Source organism: Maylandia zebra, linkage group LG12, assembly GCF_041146795.1.
Source record: "Maylandia zebra isolate NMK-2024a linkage group LG12, Mzebra_GT3a, whole genome shotgun sequence".
NCBI lineage: Eukaryota > Metazoa > Chordata > Actinopteri > Cichliformes > Cichlidae > Maylandia > Maylandia zebra.
Window position 1 is genome coordinate 27674410 of NC_135178.1, and position 20925 is coordinate 27695334.

A 20925-nucleotide genomic window follows, 5' to 3' on the forward strand; every position below is an offset into this window, starting at 1 on the left:
TTTAGGAGGTGAAATGATGGGATGCCTTCTGGGTGGTCATTGTCTGTCAAGACAATAACTGCCCTTGTTGCCTACTGAGATAGGGAAACGTGCGTATGCATGAGTGAACAGAGCAGTAAGACGTCAAGTATGACGTCCGAATGAGACAAACTGGTTGCAGGGAACCACTGAAAGCCTGACCTTGATGTAACTGAATAGTTGCAGAGAGAGTGGGTTTGTGCGATTTTTGCGCTTTATGGGAGGACAAGTAACAGCTTACCCAGCACCAGAGTTGGCCAGTTGGCTATCCTCGCCTTCAGGCCTTGATGAAAAATCTCATGAAGGAACATGATGGTCTCACTGAAGACACGTTGCGAATACAGTGTGAAAACAGAAATGAAAAGAGGTTTCATCTATTTATTTATCTTCAGTCTCTGTCTCTGCTTGTGCACCATGCGTAATTAACACTCCAGAGATTAATTTGCACTCACAGATGGACAAAACATGTTTGTTAATTGCACACATACACACCTGTTGAGGAAGATGCTGCTGACGTCGTCATGGCTGATGGGGGGTTTCTTGGAGCTGGCAGCCATCCTCAAAGGTCTGAGGAAACAGTTGACCAGGATATAGAGCTGGTGGACGTACCTGTTATTCCACACATAGAAAAATTTTCAAACATTCAAATTAACCCATATTTTAATGATAATGTCTCATTAAAATAGTATTAATTGGGTGCCAACTTTGTAGTCAGATGATACAATTTCCTTTTATTTTGTTTTTAGCAGAAAGTTATACTCTGGTATACTTGGTTTTATTAATTCATTTGTTAGATTTGTAATTGTATTTTATATTTTTTTACATTGTATATTAGTATGTAGCACCCCCACCACCCCTGCACAATGACGCAGGCTACTGGTCAAATGTCAGCTGTCAATCAACAGTCAACATGTAGTGAGCACAGACCAGACTATGGAAGAAAAGCACATCAGCAGGTCGGTAGAGCGTAAACTGTTAGCAGCTGTTCCAGTGCTATAGAGTCCTGCTTTTTGCGTAGGACATTGATGCAAATTATGCTAGCACACGTTCCCAAAAGGCCTGAAGCAATGAGCATCGAGTGATAGCACTGTCACACTGGGAACAGAGGAACTGATAAAATCCACTGACATCCACTTTATTGTGGACTGCATTCATAATTTTCCCAACTTATGTAGTTAAGTCTGTTTAATGCTCCCTGGCAGCACCTGCCAAGCAGACAAGAAACGGATGCTAGAAGGATACAGATACATGAACAGCCAATCGCTGTCACTTATAACCACTAAATTTGAAAGCTGGAAAGAATCCCTCAAGAAAGGTGGGGCATTTTTACGCAGTTTTATTTACATTAAAATGTGTGCTTGAACTAATATTTAATATTGTGCTGTAGATGGCATGTAGAAAAGAAAATGATAGGACCGTGTAGTTTATGCACTCGCTGCTTAAGAAGCAAATAAACAGTCTTTGGATGAACAGGTCAGCTGGTTCATTTGTTTTTTAGGACGTGTGATCAACATAATCTGTCCATGACTTTGGCTAACATTACAAATCCAGAGAAAATCTGGGTTATTTTCCTTTGTCAATCAGGGTGTGTAAATATGACTGTGATTCACTTTAGATTTGTTAAATCTAAAAAAACCAACATTAAAACAATATATAAAGTACTCTATATTTATCAGTAGAGTATATATTGTATATATGATATATATACCCTACAGCACAGTGCTTACAGTAGAAAAGATCATGACAGTCATTGTTTCCTGAGCTATAGTCGACACAACAAGTGAGATAACATCATGTGCTCTAAGGCTTGACAACAGTGACAACTTTTGTGCAGCGTGTGTGACTCGAGGCGTAATGCATTTGCATACTCGGTCTCTGCCTCCACCATATTGAAGACGATCTGGTTCCTCTTCCTCATGCTTTCAGCGTGAGGAGAGCAGATGTAGTCCTGAACAATGATCTTCCACTTCCTCCGACAGAGCCATCCCCGCATGAAACTCTGAACCTACAGATATAAAGACGTAGTAGTACAACAGATACAAATGAAAAAGCTTAGACAAGTTGGGTTATTTTTGTTTTTGTGACTGTACTATATTTATTCATTCACCTTTTTGATCTTTTTGATATCCGGGTCGTCGTTTTCATGGAAGACATGGTAAGGCCGCATGCGCTCCTTAGTTTTGTTCAGAGCTATAATCTATTGGAGAAATTCAGACACAAATATGAGCACAATGTAGATGGTTTGACAAAAAAGATTTAAATTGTTAGGTAAGAAAAATATCCATAAGACTTAATATAAACTTTCCGCTTTTTCTAGAAGGACGTTATATTCCTGTAGGAATCACCATTGATCTTTTGTGTGTGCGATAATCATTGTTGGTGTGTTTTCACCAGATAAGCATTAGACTTCCTCATCTTTGACAATCTGCTGCCTTCATTCAGAAAGAGAAAATGAGAGAAGATGGAGGCTCTCAGCTGGTGATGGTAAACAAATTAAGGATTACATCATGCGCCTAATCACCTGAAGTGCATCGTAGGGCACAGAAAGTTCAATCTTCTCCTATTCTAAACGAATCGATATAAAGCATACTAGTCACTTTTTTGAAATACTCAATGCAGACAACAGAGACAGATAAGCCTGTGACATTTACTCGCTGCAGGCAAGAAAAGACAACCACAAAGTTAATGCCATCTTCATTAGCTCTGAAAATGAGGAAAGGGAATGAGCTGGACAGATGCCAGATCTCTTAGTGGAAAAACAGAAAGTCAAATTTCACTACAATACAGAGGACCAGTTTTAAATACCAGAGATGACCAACTTCAAACATAGCCAGTAAAGGATTCTTCCTGCCAACACTACCATCTGTGCAGAAATAAACCCAGCAGAGGTTAGGACGAGCTGTAATACTGGTTTAGCCTCAACTATTTGTTCATACCTTTAGGCTTCTGACAGGCGTCTGACAGTATAAGTTTATTATATAGTGAGTAAAGGATGAAAGATGAAACCCAAAACATTTTCAGCCACAGCGCTTCATCTTCATTTTCTTATTCACTAGCGTGATCATGCAAATGGCAGCAGAGAGGAGCATGTCTGCCAACTGTTGACAGTTACAGTGGCTAGTTGGTTTAATTATTCATAAACACGGAGCAACACACACACACACAAACAAACAAACAAACACGGGTAAGCTTTAATGAGATGGATCACCAACTGCACACTGGCTTTCTCTTTTTCCACGAGCAGTCCCATTGCACTGGCAGATGTTTCTTAACATAAAATTACTTTCTTTCACGTTTTCATTATCAGCCAGACTCCGTGTATCCTGCCAATGACAAATAACACCAGTTCTTTTAGGGAGAAGTATCTGCCACACTTGTTGCTTCGAGGGAGCATTTCAAATAAAATCATCATTAGGTGCTAATTCGCTAAACAGAGTGCTGCTCCTGTCCCAAAGACAGAAATACCATATGCAAGTCAAATGTTTCTGCAAGCGGCTATTGACGCAAATGAGCAGAGCGCTGTCAAGTGACAATGACAGCAGAGCTTTGATTTGTGGAAATGTTTGCAGCCGGCCCAAATAAGCAAATAACATCGCCTGGGGACAACTGCTGCACAGACAAGAATTCAATTTGAGTCGAGCAGCTGCACAATCAGAATAACTTTACAGTTCCTTCTGGTAATTCCTGTGCCACATAGAAGAACATAGCATTGGGAGAACAGCGCTCCACACATAGCATTCATTTCTTCTTTGATAGAAGAATCATGATAACTTAAATTGTTTAAAAAGGAAAACAATGCAATTACTTTCTCTTTATTTTTACAGGCTGATATTTTCTGAATAAAATAACTATAGATTTTGTATCACCTGATACACTACCAGTGAATAATTCTAATGAAATCACGCATAGCTTAATTCAAGAAGGCCACAGATAACAATTTAGCCACAATGTCAGCTAAACGTTTAGCTCTTGCCCTTTTATGCCATTTAAACTGCTTTAGTATGCCTACTGTTCCCATGCATCTGCAAGTGGCTTTGCAACCCGCCTTTACCCCAGCTACTTCTTTTATGCTTTTTAACTCTTTCCCTCTTGTTTCCTTTTCTGAACTGAGTGTTTTCTGTCATATTTCAGGACTGCTTCTAGAACAAAATGACTGAGCGTGCATCAGAAGTTAGTAACTCCCCATTCCTGTGCAGCTTACTAGGGCTACTTTTGGAAAAATCAGGAATCTGATCCCATCCGAGGGATTTAAAAAAATGTTTTATCTAATCTAATCTATGTGCTGTCTAATCTGTGCTGGGGTCTTGCTGCACCTCACTTTGTTGGAGTTTTCTAGCTCCTGTAATTCTTTCTTATTAACAATGTTGCAGAGGTCACTTTTGTTTTGTATGTGAGCATGGGCATGTGATTTATCGCATGTGGGGTTGGCAGCTGTTTGCAATAAAACTGATGGACTGTCTTTATTGAACAGTGGGCTTTTCTTCCTACGCTCAGAGGTAACTGAAAACCATTCCCACTCACACCTTTCCTGAGAAAAGACACACATAGTGAATACCAGCATGGTCTATGTACGCCCTACATATCTTTCTTTATTGAGTGACTTGAATTGTGATTTAGGCTGGGAGGGTAATCGCAGAATTAAAGTTTCTTAACATTTTCTTAAAATCAACTTGGTGGAAGGCTACAATCTGTCAAGAGCAAAATACAATTTAAAGACATAGTGAAAAAGTTAATACAGTTTCCAAGACATAAGACATAAGACTCCTGTACAACTTCAAAAACTGTATGACTCATCCTGAAGGGCATCCAGATTCATCAACTCAAATATAATTTGTGGTGACTACCTAACTCTGCCTATCATATAAAACTGCACTGGCTGTTTTGCTCAGTTGCTGCATAAAGGTATTTGTTTGCTTAAAAATCTTAAAAATCCTTGCTTACAGTTCTTTTGAAAAAGCATGCATGATTTTAAATATTAGAGTCCTTAAGACTTCTGTCTCAAGAAGTCCTAAGAATTTGACAATGCTATAATAGTAAGCTGATTTTAATAATATAGTTCCTAGAGTTCCTTTCAAAGTAACCTGTGTAACAGAACACCAGCCTCCCAGAGCTAGCCTGTCAGAAGTACAGAGTACTGTGTGCTTTTTACTATGAAGACAGCTAGTCCAGAACCCAAGGGGTTATTTTAATAAAGAGGGCAGTTAAATGCAGAGAATCAGATGCTATCTTCTGAATTCTTTGAGATGTACTTGCTGAACTGTATCCTAGAGAAAGAATTTTACAATCTAAAAAAGAAAAAAACATTTCCAACAAAATTCCACAAACAATACAAATTATCTGTGATATGAATAAAATGTTAACAATTCCACCTTTTAAGGTCTATGTGCATTTGTGTCGTGCGTTTTCACACATGCATAATGTACCTCTGCTTTAAGCCTCTCAATTTCAGTGTCCTGATCTTCTAGCTGAGTGCGCAGCTGATTGGCAGCCACCTTCTCAGTCTCCACGATCTGTACAAGGTGGATGTATTTCTGCATCAGCACCTCTCGTTCGATGATAATGTCAGAGTAACTGAAAAGTTCACAGAGGATAAAATGTCAATATAAACAGCTAAATAATGTGCTGAAAACAGAATGTATACAAAAATAAAAAATGAATAAGTAGTCGCATGCATAAAACACAGCAGCTCTCACTGCTTGCTGCTGTAGTTTATATAGTGGGGGAAATGAGTATTTGAAAGAAAAGAATTGAACAGTCTCTCATTTTTATGGTAGTTTCATTTTAATGGAGAAACAGAATATCAACCAAAAATCCTAAGAAAAAAAACACATTACATAAAATGTATAAATGGATTTGCATTAAGTGAAATAAGTACTTGATACTCAAACAAAACATGACTTGTTTCATGTTTCTTGGCTACTGTATGGCAACTCAAGTAGCTCAAGAAACTCAAATGTCAGCTCCCCGCACAGACTTTCTACAGGACTGAGGACTTGGAGACAGGCTAAGCCACTCCATGACCTTCATGTACATGTACATGTTACCTCAGTGATATGTTTTGGTGCTGTAGTGTTCTTGCTGAGGTAAGAGGGTTCTCCTTCAGCCCTTAGAAAAAAACAGCCTCAAAGCCTGAAAATGTTTGTTTGATTGTGGGGATGGTGTTGTTTGGTTCATTAATTATTTCACTCAGTGACATGCAAATCAATTTACAACTTTTATGCCTTTTTTTCCGGATTTGTGGTTGATATTCTCTCTCTTTCCATTAAAATGGAACTAACATAAAAATAGAGACTGTTCATTTCTTTGCAAGTCAGCAAACTTGCAAATTCAGCAGGAGATCAAATAATTATTTATCCCATTGATTATTGCTTCAAAGAATAACAAAAATCTATTTATGACTGAAATATATGCTACTGTGTAACCAAAAATGTGTTTTCATTACAAGAGGACCCTGATGTTGAAAAAATCTATAGTAGATAGTATCTAACTTCCCTTTAAAACTGAAGCTCATAATTGTACTCATACATAGGGCACTAGTGCAATTATAAAGCACCAACCACAAAATAGAGGCAATCCCAAGATGCTTTAAAGCTATTAAATATTCTGTAACTTATAATTCACCAAAATGTCAGAATATTGCAAGTTTTGCAGGTCTTATTAATGAGCCCTTTACAAATCCTGTATATTGACCAAAATGGTAAATATATTGTCAGTTACGTATAGTTATGTGTTTCTCAGACTGAATGTTTGAACATTTTAGTGTCTTTTTGACTTGGGCTGTTTACTATATAAAGCTGATACATAAAGGATGACTTTTGTACAATACTGACAAGAGCTGAAAGTGATTTAAAAAATGGCAATATATTTTTAGAAGTACTCTTTATATAGTAATGTACTGTGCATACCTGGCCTGCTGGATGGCCTCCACCCATTCATCGCACTCACACTCTTCCTCTGTCCGTAGCTCCAGTGGTTTCTGTCCATCATGACCAAACATGATGAGGAAGTAGTGCTGACAGAGAGATGAAGAAGGAAAAAAAGATTTTTACATTATTGTGTCACCCTGAAACTGGACAGAAGTCTTTTTGTTGTACCTTTGCTAATAATACCAATGCTGCAACTTTAAAATATTTCTTTGTATTTGCTTTCTATCTTTTAATTGCACAGATTATTCCCACGTAGAGTTCGGCACACCTTACACTAAGCAGCAATATCTATCCCATAGGGTGGAGAAAAAGGGACACAGTACGGGGGAGGATGGGTGGCTCAGCACGCTTAGCACACAGTTCTCATCTGTTGCTCCCTTCTCCACCAGCCTTTTGCCAATTAGCTCGCTCGTTGCCTCCCTCTTTCCCTTCTCTCGTTTTCTGTCTGCCTCTCTTATTATTCTGATGAATTTCGCTATGTAACTGCCTTCAAAACACTTCCCCACACTTACACACAGACACATGTCAATACATGCAAGTGCAGAGGCACACACCTACAGTAGAGCACACACACTAGGCATTATGTGAAGTGATAGAGGCTTTTATTCAAATGGTCATGTCCTGGGGCACTGGGTTACCAGAAGAGCTGCTATTCTTAGTCAAGGAAAACAGGGACGACCGAGCTCTGCATTGGCTTTCTCTCTCCTCCTCTTCTCTTCTCTTTATCCCACCACCTCTTTCCTCCTCCCTCTCTCTCTTTGCACTTCACCTATCATCCCACTCCACCTCCTCTGCCCCGCTCAACCAGCATCCTCACTTTTCTTGTTTTCTAATCCCACTCCTCCTCCTCCACATCCCTTCGTACTTTCATCTCTTTGTGTCTCTCAGTAAGGACTCGGTGAACCAGATAGAGTCCAGAGGAGAGACGTTTGCCCTGCGGGAGGATGGTTGGGCTTTGGCCCCTGCAGTGGGGATGAGCTGGGGACTGAGGACAGGATATGTGAACACACACACACACTCATAGACCCTCCTCCATTTCTATCCCCCTATCTCAGCTTTTTATGTATCTGTCATTTCGATTCACTGCCTGGCTGTATTTTATTATATCAACAATAATCTGTGCTCTAACAGCCTTTGACAGGGAGAAGGATGGGAGGAGAGAGGAAGAGAGAGACAGGAGAGGGAGGTGTTACATAACATTTCTTAACTGAGTACATATTTCTAAATTGTGTCACAACCCAACAAGATAACATTTCCATGGCAACAAAATATCTGCCGCTGCTGCCTTGTTTTGCACTTCCATTTTCTCCTTACGAGTGCTGCCTCTATTCATTTAAGGCTTTTATTTATCCATCATGCAATTTCAGGCATAAAAGGAAATAGTCTTCAACAGGAAGTGAAACATTGAGCTTAAATCTCTAGATGGATAACCTTTTGCACATCTAACGTAATAGCTGTTATGTATTTGACCAACTGTACTATACGAGTCAGATGACAATTAATCTATATTTGCATACATGCAAATATTTCCACATCATGTTGATTCAAGATCCTTTGATCACACAGATGTCTGTGTTGTTATTTTCACATAGAACAAATCAATGTGCTTTTGACATGCTTGCTTAAATAATCACAGCTTTTAATTAAAGTGAAAGCAGGAACACAACAGTCTAAAATAAAAGTAAGAGTCTTGCATTAAAAGAAAGGCTATGACATATATGTACTATGGCTAGTACATATCCTGGATCTGCTGTTGTTGAATTGTGCTATACAAATAAATTTGCCTTGCCTTGCCTTGCCTAAAAATGTTAATTCAATAATTGTATTTTCAGCATATAGTAGTTAAATATAAAAGTCTACATATAAGTAACAATCTACTAGTAAACAAACTTAAAGTTGTGTAGTACTCTATTGACTTTTGGACCAGTCGTAGCACCACAGACCTACTGTTTTCCCATTTTTCTTGTTTTGTTCATGAAACATGAATGCGGATGCACAAACGTGATTGGATGGAGAGCGGCACAGTGCGCTTGTAATATGCAAGTTACAGCACAATTTAAAATATTAAAAAGAATAAGGTTTGTGGATGTTTATGTGGAAGGAAGCGCAATACCTTAGTTTCTTAGACTTCAGGCCTTTATAGAGTGATTAGGTGAGAAAAACTGAAGGTAAACATAACTTCTATTGTTTTTTAAAAAAAAAAAACCTGTCAGGGCACCTTTAAGCAAAGTATAAATTTTCATGCTCAGTGCAGTTTATATTACATATTATCCTTTTCCCCTTTCAGGCATGTAACTTATTACGCAATACAAACATTGCACTTCTTTGCACTAAATTTCTCTTTGAATGTAATTAACTACCTTTTGATTTATACCTGCTACTTAACAGATCCTAAAGATGGTATGTATGCTTGATATATATTTTTGTATCCTGCCTTAACATTTATATTCTACCATTCTGCCAAGTTTTTTCTGCAACTGTGGCCCAATTGTCACCAGGCAATCATTAAAGTTTAATGTTACCGCATCCTTTACAGAAGATTCTGCATCATGCTGGACCCCTAAAGCATTCCAGTGAATTGCTCTGTAACATTGTACTGTGTCCTCATTAGTTGGAGGAATTTTTTAATTTTTTTTTTGAGGACTTGACTGCTTTTACGAAACCTATAAACAAAGCGAGAGCTCTGCACATCTCATGAATGGTACTCTGACTGTCTCTGAGCTATGACCACAGAGCTTCCCAACTTTACAGTACAGATCTGGACTCCTGGCTCAGTCTCCCTTCAAATCGGCTCAAGCGTACCCTTCATCCCTGAGGGCCTTCGTTGTACTGTAAGAAATTTCATTTAGACAAATAAAGACAGCGAGGAAACAAAAGAGAAAAAAGACACTGAGCTTTTTTTGTGCTCTTTCACTCTTTATTTCACTTGCAACCAATTTAACAGTCCCCTGATACACTCTTTAAATCCTGATGTGAGAAACAGCAGAAATCGGGCCGTGACAGCATGACATAAAGTCTATTTTACTTTCACCAAGCAAAGCTTAAGAACAATGTAAGGCAAAAATGTTATTGTGCAAAACCATTTTTCACTTCAATCTTTAAAACTACCTGCTGTGAAAACAGAGGTGAGGAGCTCTTCGAACAAAAAAAATGACTTTCACAGTCCAGCACAGCCTAAATGTTGGGGAATGAATGCCTGCCACACACATGTACGAGTTAATAATAGTGCAGATGATGAAAAGCTTTTTCTCATTATTAAAGATTTATGAAAGCTTAAAATGAAATTTGTGTTAATAGATTTATTAGCCAAAAATGGCTGGCGGACCCAGAAATACTCATCTTTTTTAATAAATATTTAAAAGCAGAGATGGCAGAATCACTGTGATTGGGGACTAAAACAGCCAATAATGATGCAACACTACCGTCTGCTTTGGGATCTGCACTGATGAGAGCAAAAATTGCATTTTGCAGCACTACAAATGGGCCTTAGTTTTTCACTTCATTCTAAATATCAGAATCTCAAAGCTATTTTCTGCATCAGTGTTCTGTGCTTCAAAGAGCCATTAAACCCCAAACTATTAGAAGTTTTAGCTTCACTGGAATTAAATTAGTATGACCCCAGCTCAGAAACTCCACAGTCACACATGCTGTAGTATATAACTTGTAGGGTAGTTTGGAATTCATGTCTCAAACACGAAGCCCAAAAGACATTGAATTTTATCATGAAAGAAAGGCAATTTTGCCAGCCTTGCTATCAAAAACCCAATATAATTTCATGACTAGGGTATGAGCCAGTTGTGTTTATGCACAAAAGCACACAACAGGTGTTTGTGACCGTTTCAGCTGCTAGAATAGTGAAGCTGTAAGTAGGTCTGCTTGCTGTTTTTCTAGTTTAGCTGTATACATAACCATTAGCACATTACTTGTTCATTGGTATATGCACAGCACAAGTGCAACTTGAGTCAAACCTTATTAGGTGGAAAAGTCACCAAAGTTTTTAAGCAGTTAAAAAATTGAATTGAAATTATGACTATCACTTTAAACCTCTATAAAAACGGAGCTGAATCTCAGACGCTGCATCTCAGACGCTGCATCTCAGACGCTGCATCTCAGACGCTGCATCTCAGACGCTGCATCTCAGACGCTGCATCTCAGACGCTCCGTTAGCTGTTAGCATTTATCATAGAAAAAGACTGAACACATTTTATATTTTTGGAATTTCCTTTAGACAGACAAGACCTAGGTAGAGGCACTTGTCTATAATGCACACCACCACTTTTGGAGCAAACCAAACACATTATATCAGCATAAACAGCTAATAGCAACTGTCAGTTGGTGTCTATTGTCTATCTGTCCAAAAGCTAAAGTTTGGCTGAAACTGCATCATGCAACAGGACAATGATCCCAGGCACACCAGCACAACTACAGCAGAAAGAAACAGAAAAAAAGGTGTTTCAATTGTGCGGTCAAAATTCAGACCTCATCCAAAGCAAACTGTAGTGTGCTTAGTTTTTTTTTTGTTTTTTTGTTTTTTTTTTGTTTTTTTTTACAGGACTTGGTGGAGTCCTCCCATGACCAAACTTAAAAATTTAAAAATCAACACTTCATTACATTATGTTGGATGAACCTAATCCAGTAGCTCAACAGAAAAGGTACAGAACATCCAATTCCTAAAAGGATTTAATATGGTTTGTAAATGGTTAACTGTGATGAGTAAGCAGCTGAAAAATGTTTATAAATATCAACACTACTGCTTTCACTTCTTAATCACAAATCTAATGCAAATGTGGCAGCGCAGCTAGCACACAGGTGCACAATTCACAAAAATAATGGCCTCACACAGTGTGTGGAGTTGTGTGTCATAGGACTATCAAAAGCAAACCACTATGCTAAACTTAATTTGGACTTTAGGTGTATGGAAACAAATAATAAAAAAAGAAACCAGTGCCACCATTGAGTCAAAAATGCTACAAGCGCAGATGCAACAGAACAAGCATTCAACCAAAAAAGGAAAATGTAGCTGAGTCTGTGACATGAGAGAAATAAAGAGAAGGGATTGACACGTAGATAATGAGAGAGAACAGTTTTTAAGGAAAACGCTAACAAAGGTTGGCTGAAAAGTGCTACTTAGCTGATACATCTGAAAATACAAGCAGGTGTTTGTCTGTCATTCTATAGACACACTGATTGCATGGCAGAAAGACAAAATTATTAACAAGCAATTTCAGCACAGAGTATAATCTGTCTCCGTTGAGTCCTACTGCATGGTAATTACCATCACAGGGGGGGAAAGAACGCAGACCAGAGTTGTGTATGCAAGACTCTTGTAATCTATAATCGTTTTTTCTAGTATGCTTTTGAGGGTGTATATGTACAATCTTGAAAGATCAAAAGAAAAGAAAACTAAAGGACAAAAAAGCACATGCTGTGATTCTGTGAAACAGACATAATCTCATGCCACGTGTTGTTGGCAGGTCTCGTGGTGGAAACAATCCCTCAAACACAACAGCAAGAAATGATTGGCTGTGTGTGAATTAAAAGGTTATGTTGAAAACCTTTTAATAATTTCAACAACACATAACAAAGGTAATTAAGGGTAAGTAATATTTCATTGCTGGTATCGTCTATGAAAATATCATTGATCACATGATCAGCATTCATTCATACTTTTCATGAGCCTGAATATATTTTGCTATTACAAGATTCAAATCAGCTACTTAAACAATAAAAAATAATTTGTGAGAAGTAGTTTTGGAAGGATAAAAAAAGGTTATTTTTTCCCCACTAATCTTCTGGATCAGACTCATATCACTTCTTTATATTCCTCTCATTTCTCTCCTGTTATGCTACCACGGGGCATTAATATTTTCTGCTCATAAAATGCTCCAAGGACAAGAGAGAGAAAAAAAACTACTATTGTCATGGAAACCTTCTACACTCAATAATTCAGATTTGCTTTACCTTATAACTGTAAAGTTGTTTACATGCACAGCTATCCCTCTAAAAATGAAAACTTTTTAATACATTTCTATTGTTATTCATCAGTAGATCCAAAGTACATATTTTGCTTGGGATCATTAAGCTATTGGCATAGACAATTTTTAGAGAAGTAGATTAGTGAACTTCAGAAAGCTGCTTGGATGGGTGGGAGTTTGTTTTAATCTAACACTAACCCTGTGCATTCATTGGAGGGAGTGCGTGTGAATGTTTAGAAAAAGTAGATAAAAATGCTTGTAAAACTGTGTGAACGTGTTAATGGGTTTTGTGGTAAGAAAGCACTTTAAGTGCTCAATTAGAACAGAAAAGCACTATATAAATATTCATCTATTTACATGTAAGTCTGTATTTTGTCATTTTGGGCAGCCCTAACTTATCAGTTTCCCCTAAGATCCTAGCTTCCTTATGTCATCTTTCTAACGCCTGAGAAGAAGATGTTTCTCTTCAACCTTCAAACTTAAGCTTTCAGTTCTTTCTCTGTTTCTTTCACAATCAAAGTAAACAGTATGTCTCTCAACATGACAAAGAAAATGCTAGTTTTGACGTGCTTCATTCACTTCAGTGGAAATGGCTTTCTTTCGATATTTTTGTAAGCCCCACTCTGTAATTTCAAAAAGCTTTAATGAACTTTTTTTTAAATACACTTCCTGGAGACTTGTCATTGCAACGTGACACAAAACATTAATCTGACAGCAGCAGCGGCAGCAGCGGTACTTTATGTAACCACCGAATTCAGCTAATGATGTAGGCTACCAGCTAATGTGACAATCACTGAATCAACATCCCACATCCCACTGTTTTTTTATTGCCCTCCATGCTGTTCACTTCCTTCAAAGAAGTTTGTATAATAAAGTGTGGGGCAGTCTTTTCCTCTCTCACATACACAAATAAAATATCCAGACTGTTCTCACACATATCTACCCACTGTATATATACTAATACAATAATAACTGTTGCCCCAGAAAACTCTGATTGGGGATTACCTGTCTATCTGAGATTTCTTTTAAAAGGGATTAATCAAATTGCTCCCCTCCTCCGCAGTTTATTTTCACTCCCATCCTCCTACTCTACTAGTTAAATACACACAAATTAAACATGCAAAAGCAAATCCCTCATATGAAGGCATCAACAGGCTTTTGGCCTCATCTTACACATTTGTTGCGTTATAGTGACTGTGTGACTTTATTGCCTTAATGCAGGAGATACTGAATTGGAGATTCCTCTGTAATTCCCAGAGAGCAACATCAGAGGCTTCCAAGCAGACAGTGGGTCAGTTTTACTTTTTTCTTGAGAAAATTAACAGGATCTTGTAAAAGCCAGTCCTCATAAGTAAAGACAACATATATGAAGGCACCAGGCGGTTGTATTCCTTCATGCTAAAGTTTGTCAGAGACACATCTCCTATATCTATACCTGTAGCTAGAAGGATCACGTATAATAGATGGCAGCAGCTCCAGATATAACACCACTTGTGAATACAGAGGTTCAATTCCAAGAGCGTCAACAACCTATGGAGTAACCACAAACATTCTAAGCCCATCTGAGGAGAATGATGATCAGCCCAACATTGACTGAGAAATACAATTTATATTATTCTCACATGTACCCTGCCAAAAATGTAGCAGCATGGTGCCTGACAAATTTTATAAACAGGATTAGCCCTGTAAAATTAAAGGTACTCGGTATAGTGTAAGAAACAGCAGAGTGTTAATATTTTTACTCTCCCCTGTTTCCTTTAATGATCTAATTTAGGAGAAAAACATTACATTTTAATGCAATATTTACCAGGTAAGTGAAACTATGCTGTTCGTAAGATGGTTTACTACAGTTAGAACTCAAACTAAGTTTGAAAAAACAACAAAAATTGGCTGACACAATGTTATATGAAAATAAAATTTTGACATAATGGCTCGCACAGCTGCTGCAGATTTGTCGCCTGCACATCCATGATCTAAATCTGAATCATTTGAGTCATGTTCAAGACACTAGTTTGGAATAGTCTGATGTTTGTGGCATGGCACAGAAGATGGGCACACTGTTGTCATAAGGGGACCGACATTGGGAGAAACAATATTCAGGTTGACAGCTGTGTTTAAAAGGTGATCAATTGCTACCAAGTGGCACAAAGTACGCCAAAAAATATCCTCCTGACCAACAACAGCCTGAAACTCTAGTATATCCTTTCTTTGCGTTTACACCAAATTCTGAGACTACCATCTATATGTTAGAGCAGAAATTAAGACTCGTCAGACCAGTTATTGTTTTTCCAAGCTTCTATTGTCTAATTTTGGAGAGCCTATGTGTGAATTGTACCCAGCGTAGCTTTCTGCTGCCATATCTCATCTGCTTCAAGGTTCCATGTGTTGTGCTTTCAGAGATTCTCTACGGCGATTGTAACAAGCGGTTACCTGTTACCTGCCGTTCGGCTCAAAGCAGTCTGGCCATTCTCCTCTGACCCGTAACATCAACAAACAATTTTTCCCCAAGAACTGCCATTCATTGGATATTTTCTCCTTTTTCCTGTAAAGCCTACAGATGGTTGTAGATCTGTAGTTTTTGACATACTCAGACATTTTCCACAGAAGTAAGAGTACTAGCTAAAAGCAGATACTGTTCACAGTTATTATAGTATAAGTGTTTTATTGTACATAAGGTCTGCTCCCATTGTTACCAAGACTTCAAACACAACAGACAGATTTTAAGCTAGATGCCAGCTTTAAATTCTGAAACTAATGAGGTTCATAATGGCTCTAACACTTGGCAAAAAATTTAACAGCAAAATGAAAATCAGCCCGCAGAGAAAAGCAAATCAGACTCAGGGTGTACGGGACGAATCGGTTCCAATTAATGCGCGCAATAGTGAAAACACAAGACCCAGAGAGGGGGACTTAGAGCTAGAGGAGCTTTCTAATGAGAACTAATTACACACACATGCATGAACATGAGGAAGTCAGCACTGACACTTCAACTCTAGTGTGTCGCCCCACCTTTTCACTTTTGTAAAAGGAAACCCATCTGTGAATATACTGTAGCTACACATACACACTGTATTAAACTCAAACAGTACTCAATTAAATGATTGCACCATTCCCATGCATCCCATCCATTCTTATAAAATATTCAATCCCAATGTAGTCCAATTAGTCTGTCTCTTTCAAAGCTAACAAACTACGCTGCAAACACAAATTGTACAAATATTCATGTTTAGAAGTCTCGTTCTCTCTGCAAAGGGAAACAATTTATTGTAACATTTCTTAAAATGTTGTGGTTTTAGAAAACATGTGAGGTTAGAAAACACAGTGCAACAAGCCACAATATTATATGATTCCTGATCAAAAAGTGAGAATTATTAGAGAATTATTTACTCCTTCACAGGCAAAAGATATTAACAGCAAGCTATTGTACAATTTTATGAAATTTTAAAAACCTTTTCATTTAAGTCAGTTTTGATTCTCTCTCAACGCTATGCCATTTCATGGGATCTTCCCTGTGATCGACTTATAGATATTTAAAAGAAGGTGTAAATGTAGCAAGCAGTAAACATGATTTCCCAGTTTTTGTACAGTTAAACACGAGAATGTCAACGTTTACGAATGTTCTTCACGTACTTTAGGCCCTTTAAACCAACTGAGTATTGGTAATACCACAGCGTATCTGAGTGCTGATCATGTCAATTCATTTATGCGCACAGTGTACTCATATTCTGATGGCTGCCTCCAGCAGGATAACACACCATGCCAAAAATCTCAGATGATTTCAAACTGGTTTCCTGAACATGGCTGTTACACCCCGGCCTAGGCAACCGGGGTGCAACGTAGAAAAACAAAGATAAGGAAAATAAAACCACGAAGGCTCTCCACCAAAATCCCAAAACGAAAATATCCCATGACGAAAGTATTAACAAACCCATTCACAACTATTTACAACAGACTATTTATTTACAACAAAACACCAAACTATTTACAACACGGGGGAGATCGCGACCATGACACACTGAAACACAGGGTTTAAATACATAGAGGGAGCAATCAGGAAATGGACCACAGGAGGGAAACACAGCTGGGGCAAATTAGAACTGACGAGACAGGGAAAATGTAAACTGAACACACTAAGATAACACAGACTTTCAAAGTAAAGCAGGAAATACATAAGTCATGCAAAAACAAAACACTGACACACCGAAACGTAACATTTCCCCCTACCCAAAAATCAAACATGTAACCCCAAGTGAAAAGTTTGATTCAGACAAACGAAGGCTGAAACGAAGGCAGACGAAGCTGATGGAGGCTGGAGCGGTCCCACTGACCCTCCAGCAGACGACGAAGGCTGGAGCGGTCCCTCGGACCCTCCAGCGAAGGCGGATGAAGGCTGGAGCGGTCCCACGGACCCTCCAGCACAAATGTTCTCCACAGTCACCAGATCTCAATCCACTGAGTCAGTCACATCACAATCTCAACCAGTGTTTCTCAAACCTCGATCAAGCCACACATTAGGTTTACTCAGTGTTATGTAAGGTAATGTTGTAAATTACAGGCACTTACTGTCGCATCTGGCAAATCTAGCCAATAGCGCCTAACTGCAGGGAAATTGTAGTTTGAGTGTAGTATGACTTGGGATTGTGGGAGGAAGCTGGAGTAGAAAGAAACAGAGAGAATCCACGCAAACATGGGGAGAACACGCAAACTCTGCACAGAGGGTGAAGCCAGATCGTGGACTCAAACTCAGGACCGTCTTGCTGTGCTAACCTCCACGCTGCCACCGCTGCCCTATCTAATACCATTTTTAGTCAACTCAAGGATGAACAAACATGTGGGACCACATGATAAATAAAAACAAACTGCCACAAATGTTCTGTTATAAACTTTTATTCAGCATAATCTTTTTTAAACATTGCCGCTGACTGTCTCACTTTCCCACTATGGCAAGTTTTGTTGAAGAAACTTCTCAAAGCTTCTAACAACTTTCGGTCCCTGCACCTGATCACCATTCCTGTTCTCTATATTTTTTTTATTAGACCCTGGTGCAAACACAAAGGTTATAGCTTATTTGGTTTTACAATGGCCTTTACAGAACCAAACACAATGAGCTGCTCAGCAACGTTTGACATATGGGTGACAAGCTGAAGAGAGACTCCACCAGTGACTAATGGTCATCTGGTTCTGGTTCATGGCCTCTAATGAATTGTGCTTCACTTTAAAATCAATAAACAACTGGCCGCTTGATGAAGGGGGGAGGGAGAGTTTGACAATTATACACAGCTGATTGTACCAGTCTTTTACACACATGCATGCATATTCACATAAGCAAAGCGGGTTCACAGTCGCTGTGGAAACCATTCAGACTGGTGTAAATGCTCTCCAAATTATTTGAAGGGTTTGTGTCTATCGGAGTACAACAGGGAGAAAAGAAGGGAGAGAGCTGTGTGTTCTTTGTGTGGTTCTATTGTGGCTCACTGTGGGGGTGTCATACTGCAGGTTGCTGGCAGATTCACTCCACTGCACAGACTAACAGTGAGGAGAAAGAGCAACTAATGGCAATATGGAAGGCTTTTCTCTGTCTTTCTGAACTAAACACTTACATAAGGGATAAAACTCGGGATCAAACTGAACATGGAAATCCTCCTTTACTGAAGTGTTGATCATCTGAAACACAAAAGCCCACACACGGCCTCATGAGCCAGACAAAATGTCAGAGTTATGTGGTTCCTCCTGTGTGCATAGCTATGTAGTTAAACAGTCACACACTAGCAGCAGTCGAGGTTTCAGCTGAGGGCAGATTGAAAATAACCCTAATTAAACATCACAGCTGTAGTATGAAAGTGAGACAGACAGGGAGAGAGTGAGACAGTCAGTGGGAATGTTTAAAAAGAAAAAAGGTTTAAATACAACATAATACTTGCCAAGCTTTCTAACATCAAAAGAGACAGGTTTTATGCCTACATCAATGCCAATTTTCTTCACACTGTATATTCAAATCAACTGTATTAGTAGGTGGAGATGGATATCGTTGAGTGATTATTATTGGTTGGCTTTTTTTGACCTCTCCTTACCTCTTACGTGATTAAATTTGCATTCACTCACTGTCTATTTAATACTTCCTCACAGAGTAAAAAGTCAGCACTCTCCAGTGTATCCCTCCCCCTCCATTTTTACGGCTATGACGCTGGCACACAGTCCCCGAGGTTTGCTAAAAACCGCAATCAGGAGCAGGAATTATTCTGCTTCCCTTTTCTTCCATAAAGCCAATGTAAGTCTGTGTTTTTTGTTATAACTTTTTCACCATAAGACTGACTCACTGATTGATATTGCCCTAAGATTAATCTGTGTATGACAAAAAACAGGCTTTTTTTTTTAATTAATTAATTTTTATCAATGAAATGCATTTTCAAATGTTAAGTCAAATGTTTCCTAGCAACAAGATGTGCTAACTCTCAGAGCAACAATGCTGAGGCAACTTCCAAGAGCTCTGTCACAACACTTTCCCCCTAAAATATTTCCCTGCTGTAAATGTATTAAACCTTAACCCTTTTCAGCCTCGAAGGATTCAGCAGTGAGTCCTGTATTGTATATTAAAGTTGCATAGAAATAATTGACTTTAACTTGCAGAGGTTTATTTGAAATTGTAGTTCCAGTCACAGGAGGGCTGTTGCTCTGTCATTTAGCTGCATTTTGAAACAGATCCAGATCATCTGGTATTTGCAGCTGCATTCCAAGCATAAAGTCTGAAATGTAGATTTTCATTTTACCGCTTTTGCAGCCAAAATATGGACCCAACATGTATATATTTTCCAATTAATCCTCATCTGTCCATCTTTTTAACCAATTCACAGAAGGTGGAGTGGGCTGTAGCCTATCCCATCTTTCATAAGGCAAGAGGTGGGGTACGCCCACCACATAGTCATAGGGCTACAATTTATCAGTTCAGCTGAATTTAGGTCACTTGTGTTCCTGCTGCTTGTAATGACTTGATTATTATTATTATTATTCTTAAAACATTAATATACACACATATATACACACACACACATACATATATATACATATATATATATATATATATATATATATATATATATATATACATATATATATATATATATATATATATGTACATAACACCCAGCACGCCCCTGCGGGCGGTTTATCCTTCAAGCTCGGGTCCTCTACCAGAGGCCTGGGAGCTTGAGGGTCCTGCGCAGTATCTTAGCTGTTCCCAGGACTGCGCTCTTCTGGACAGAGATCTCCGATGTTGTTCCCGGGATCTGCTGGAGCCACTCGCCTAGCTTGGGAGTCACCGCACCTAGTGCTCCGATTACCACGGGGACCACCATTACCTTCACCCTCCACATCCTCTCGAGCTCTTCTCTGACCCCTTGGTATTTCTCCAGCTTCTCGTGTTCCTTCTTCCTGATATTGCTGTCATTCGGAACCGCTACATCGATCACTACGGCCGTCTTCTTCTGTTTGTCTACCACCACTATGTCCGGTTGGTTAGCCACCACCATTTTGTCCGTCTGTATCTGGAAGTCCCACAGGATCTTAGCTCGGTCATTCTCCACCACCCTTGGGGGCATCTCCCATTTTGACCTCGGGACTTCCAGGTTATACTTGGCACAGATGTTCCTGTACACTATGCCGGCCACTTGGTTATGGCGTTCCATGTATGCCTTGCCTGCTAGCATCTTGCACCCTGCTGTTATGTGCTGGATTGTCTCTGGGGCATCTTTACACAGCCTGCACCTGGGGTCTTGCCTGGTGTGATAGACCCCAGCCTCTATGGATCTTGTACTCAGAGCTTGTTCTTGTGCTGCCATGATTAGTGCCTCTGTGCTGTCTTTCAGTCCAGCTTTGTCCAGCCACTGGTAGGATTTCTGGATATCAGCCACCTCCTCTATCTGCCGGTGGTACATACCGTGCAGGGGCCTGTCCTTCCATGATGGTTCCTCGTTTCCCTCCTCTTTCTTGGGTTTCTGCTGCCTGAGGTA

At 39.1% G+C, this 20925-nt stretch overlaps 1 protein-coding gene across 2 annotated transcripts in view; it reads right to left on the reverse strand.

Annotated features, from left to right (window-relative positions):
- rasgrf2b (Ras protein-specific guanine nucleotide-releasing factor 2b) overlaps window positions 1-20925 on the reverse strand; it is a 46916-nt gene that overhangs the window by 20566 nt on the left and 5425 nt on the right. For both annotated transcript variants that reach the window (XM_004547071.3, XM_004547070.3), the window contains exons 2-7: window positions 6924-7030; window positions 5442-5589; window positions 2126-2215; window positions 1887-2023; window positions 511-627; window positions 260-339 (exon numbers count right to left, since the gene is read on the reverse strand). In XM_004547071.3, the coding sequence (XP_004547128.1) occupies window positions 260-339; window positions 511-627; window positions 1887-2023; window positions 2126-2215; window positions 5442-5589; window positions 6924-7030 (679 nt within the window). The remainder of the gene's footprint in view (window positions 1-259; window positions 340-510; window positions 628-1886; window positions 2024-2125; window positions 2216-5441; window positions 5590-6923; window positions 7031-20925) is intronic.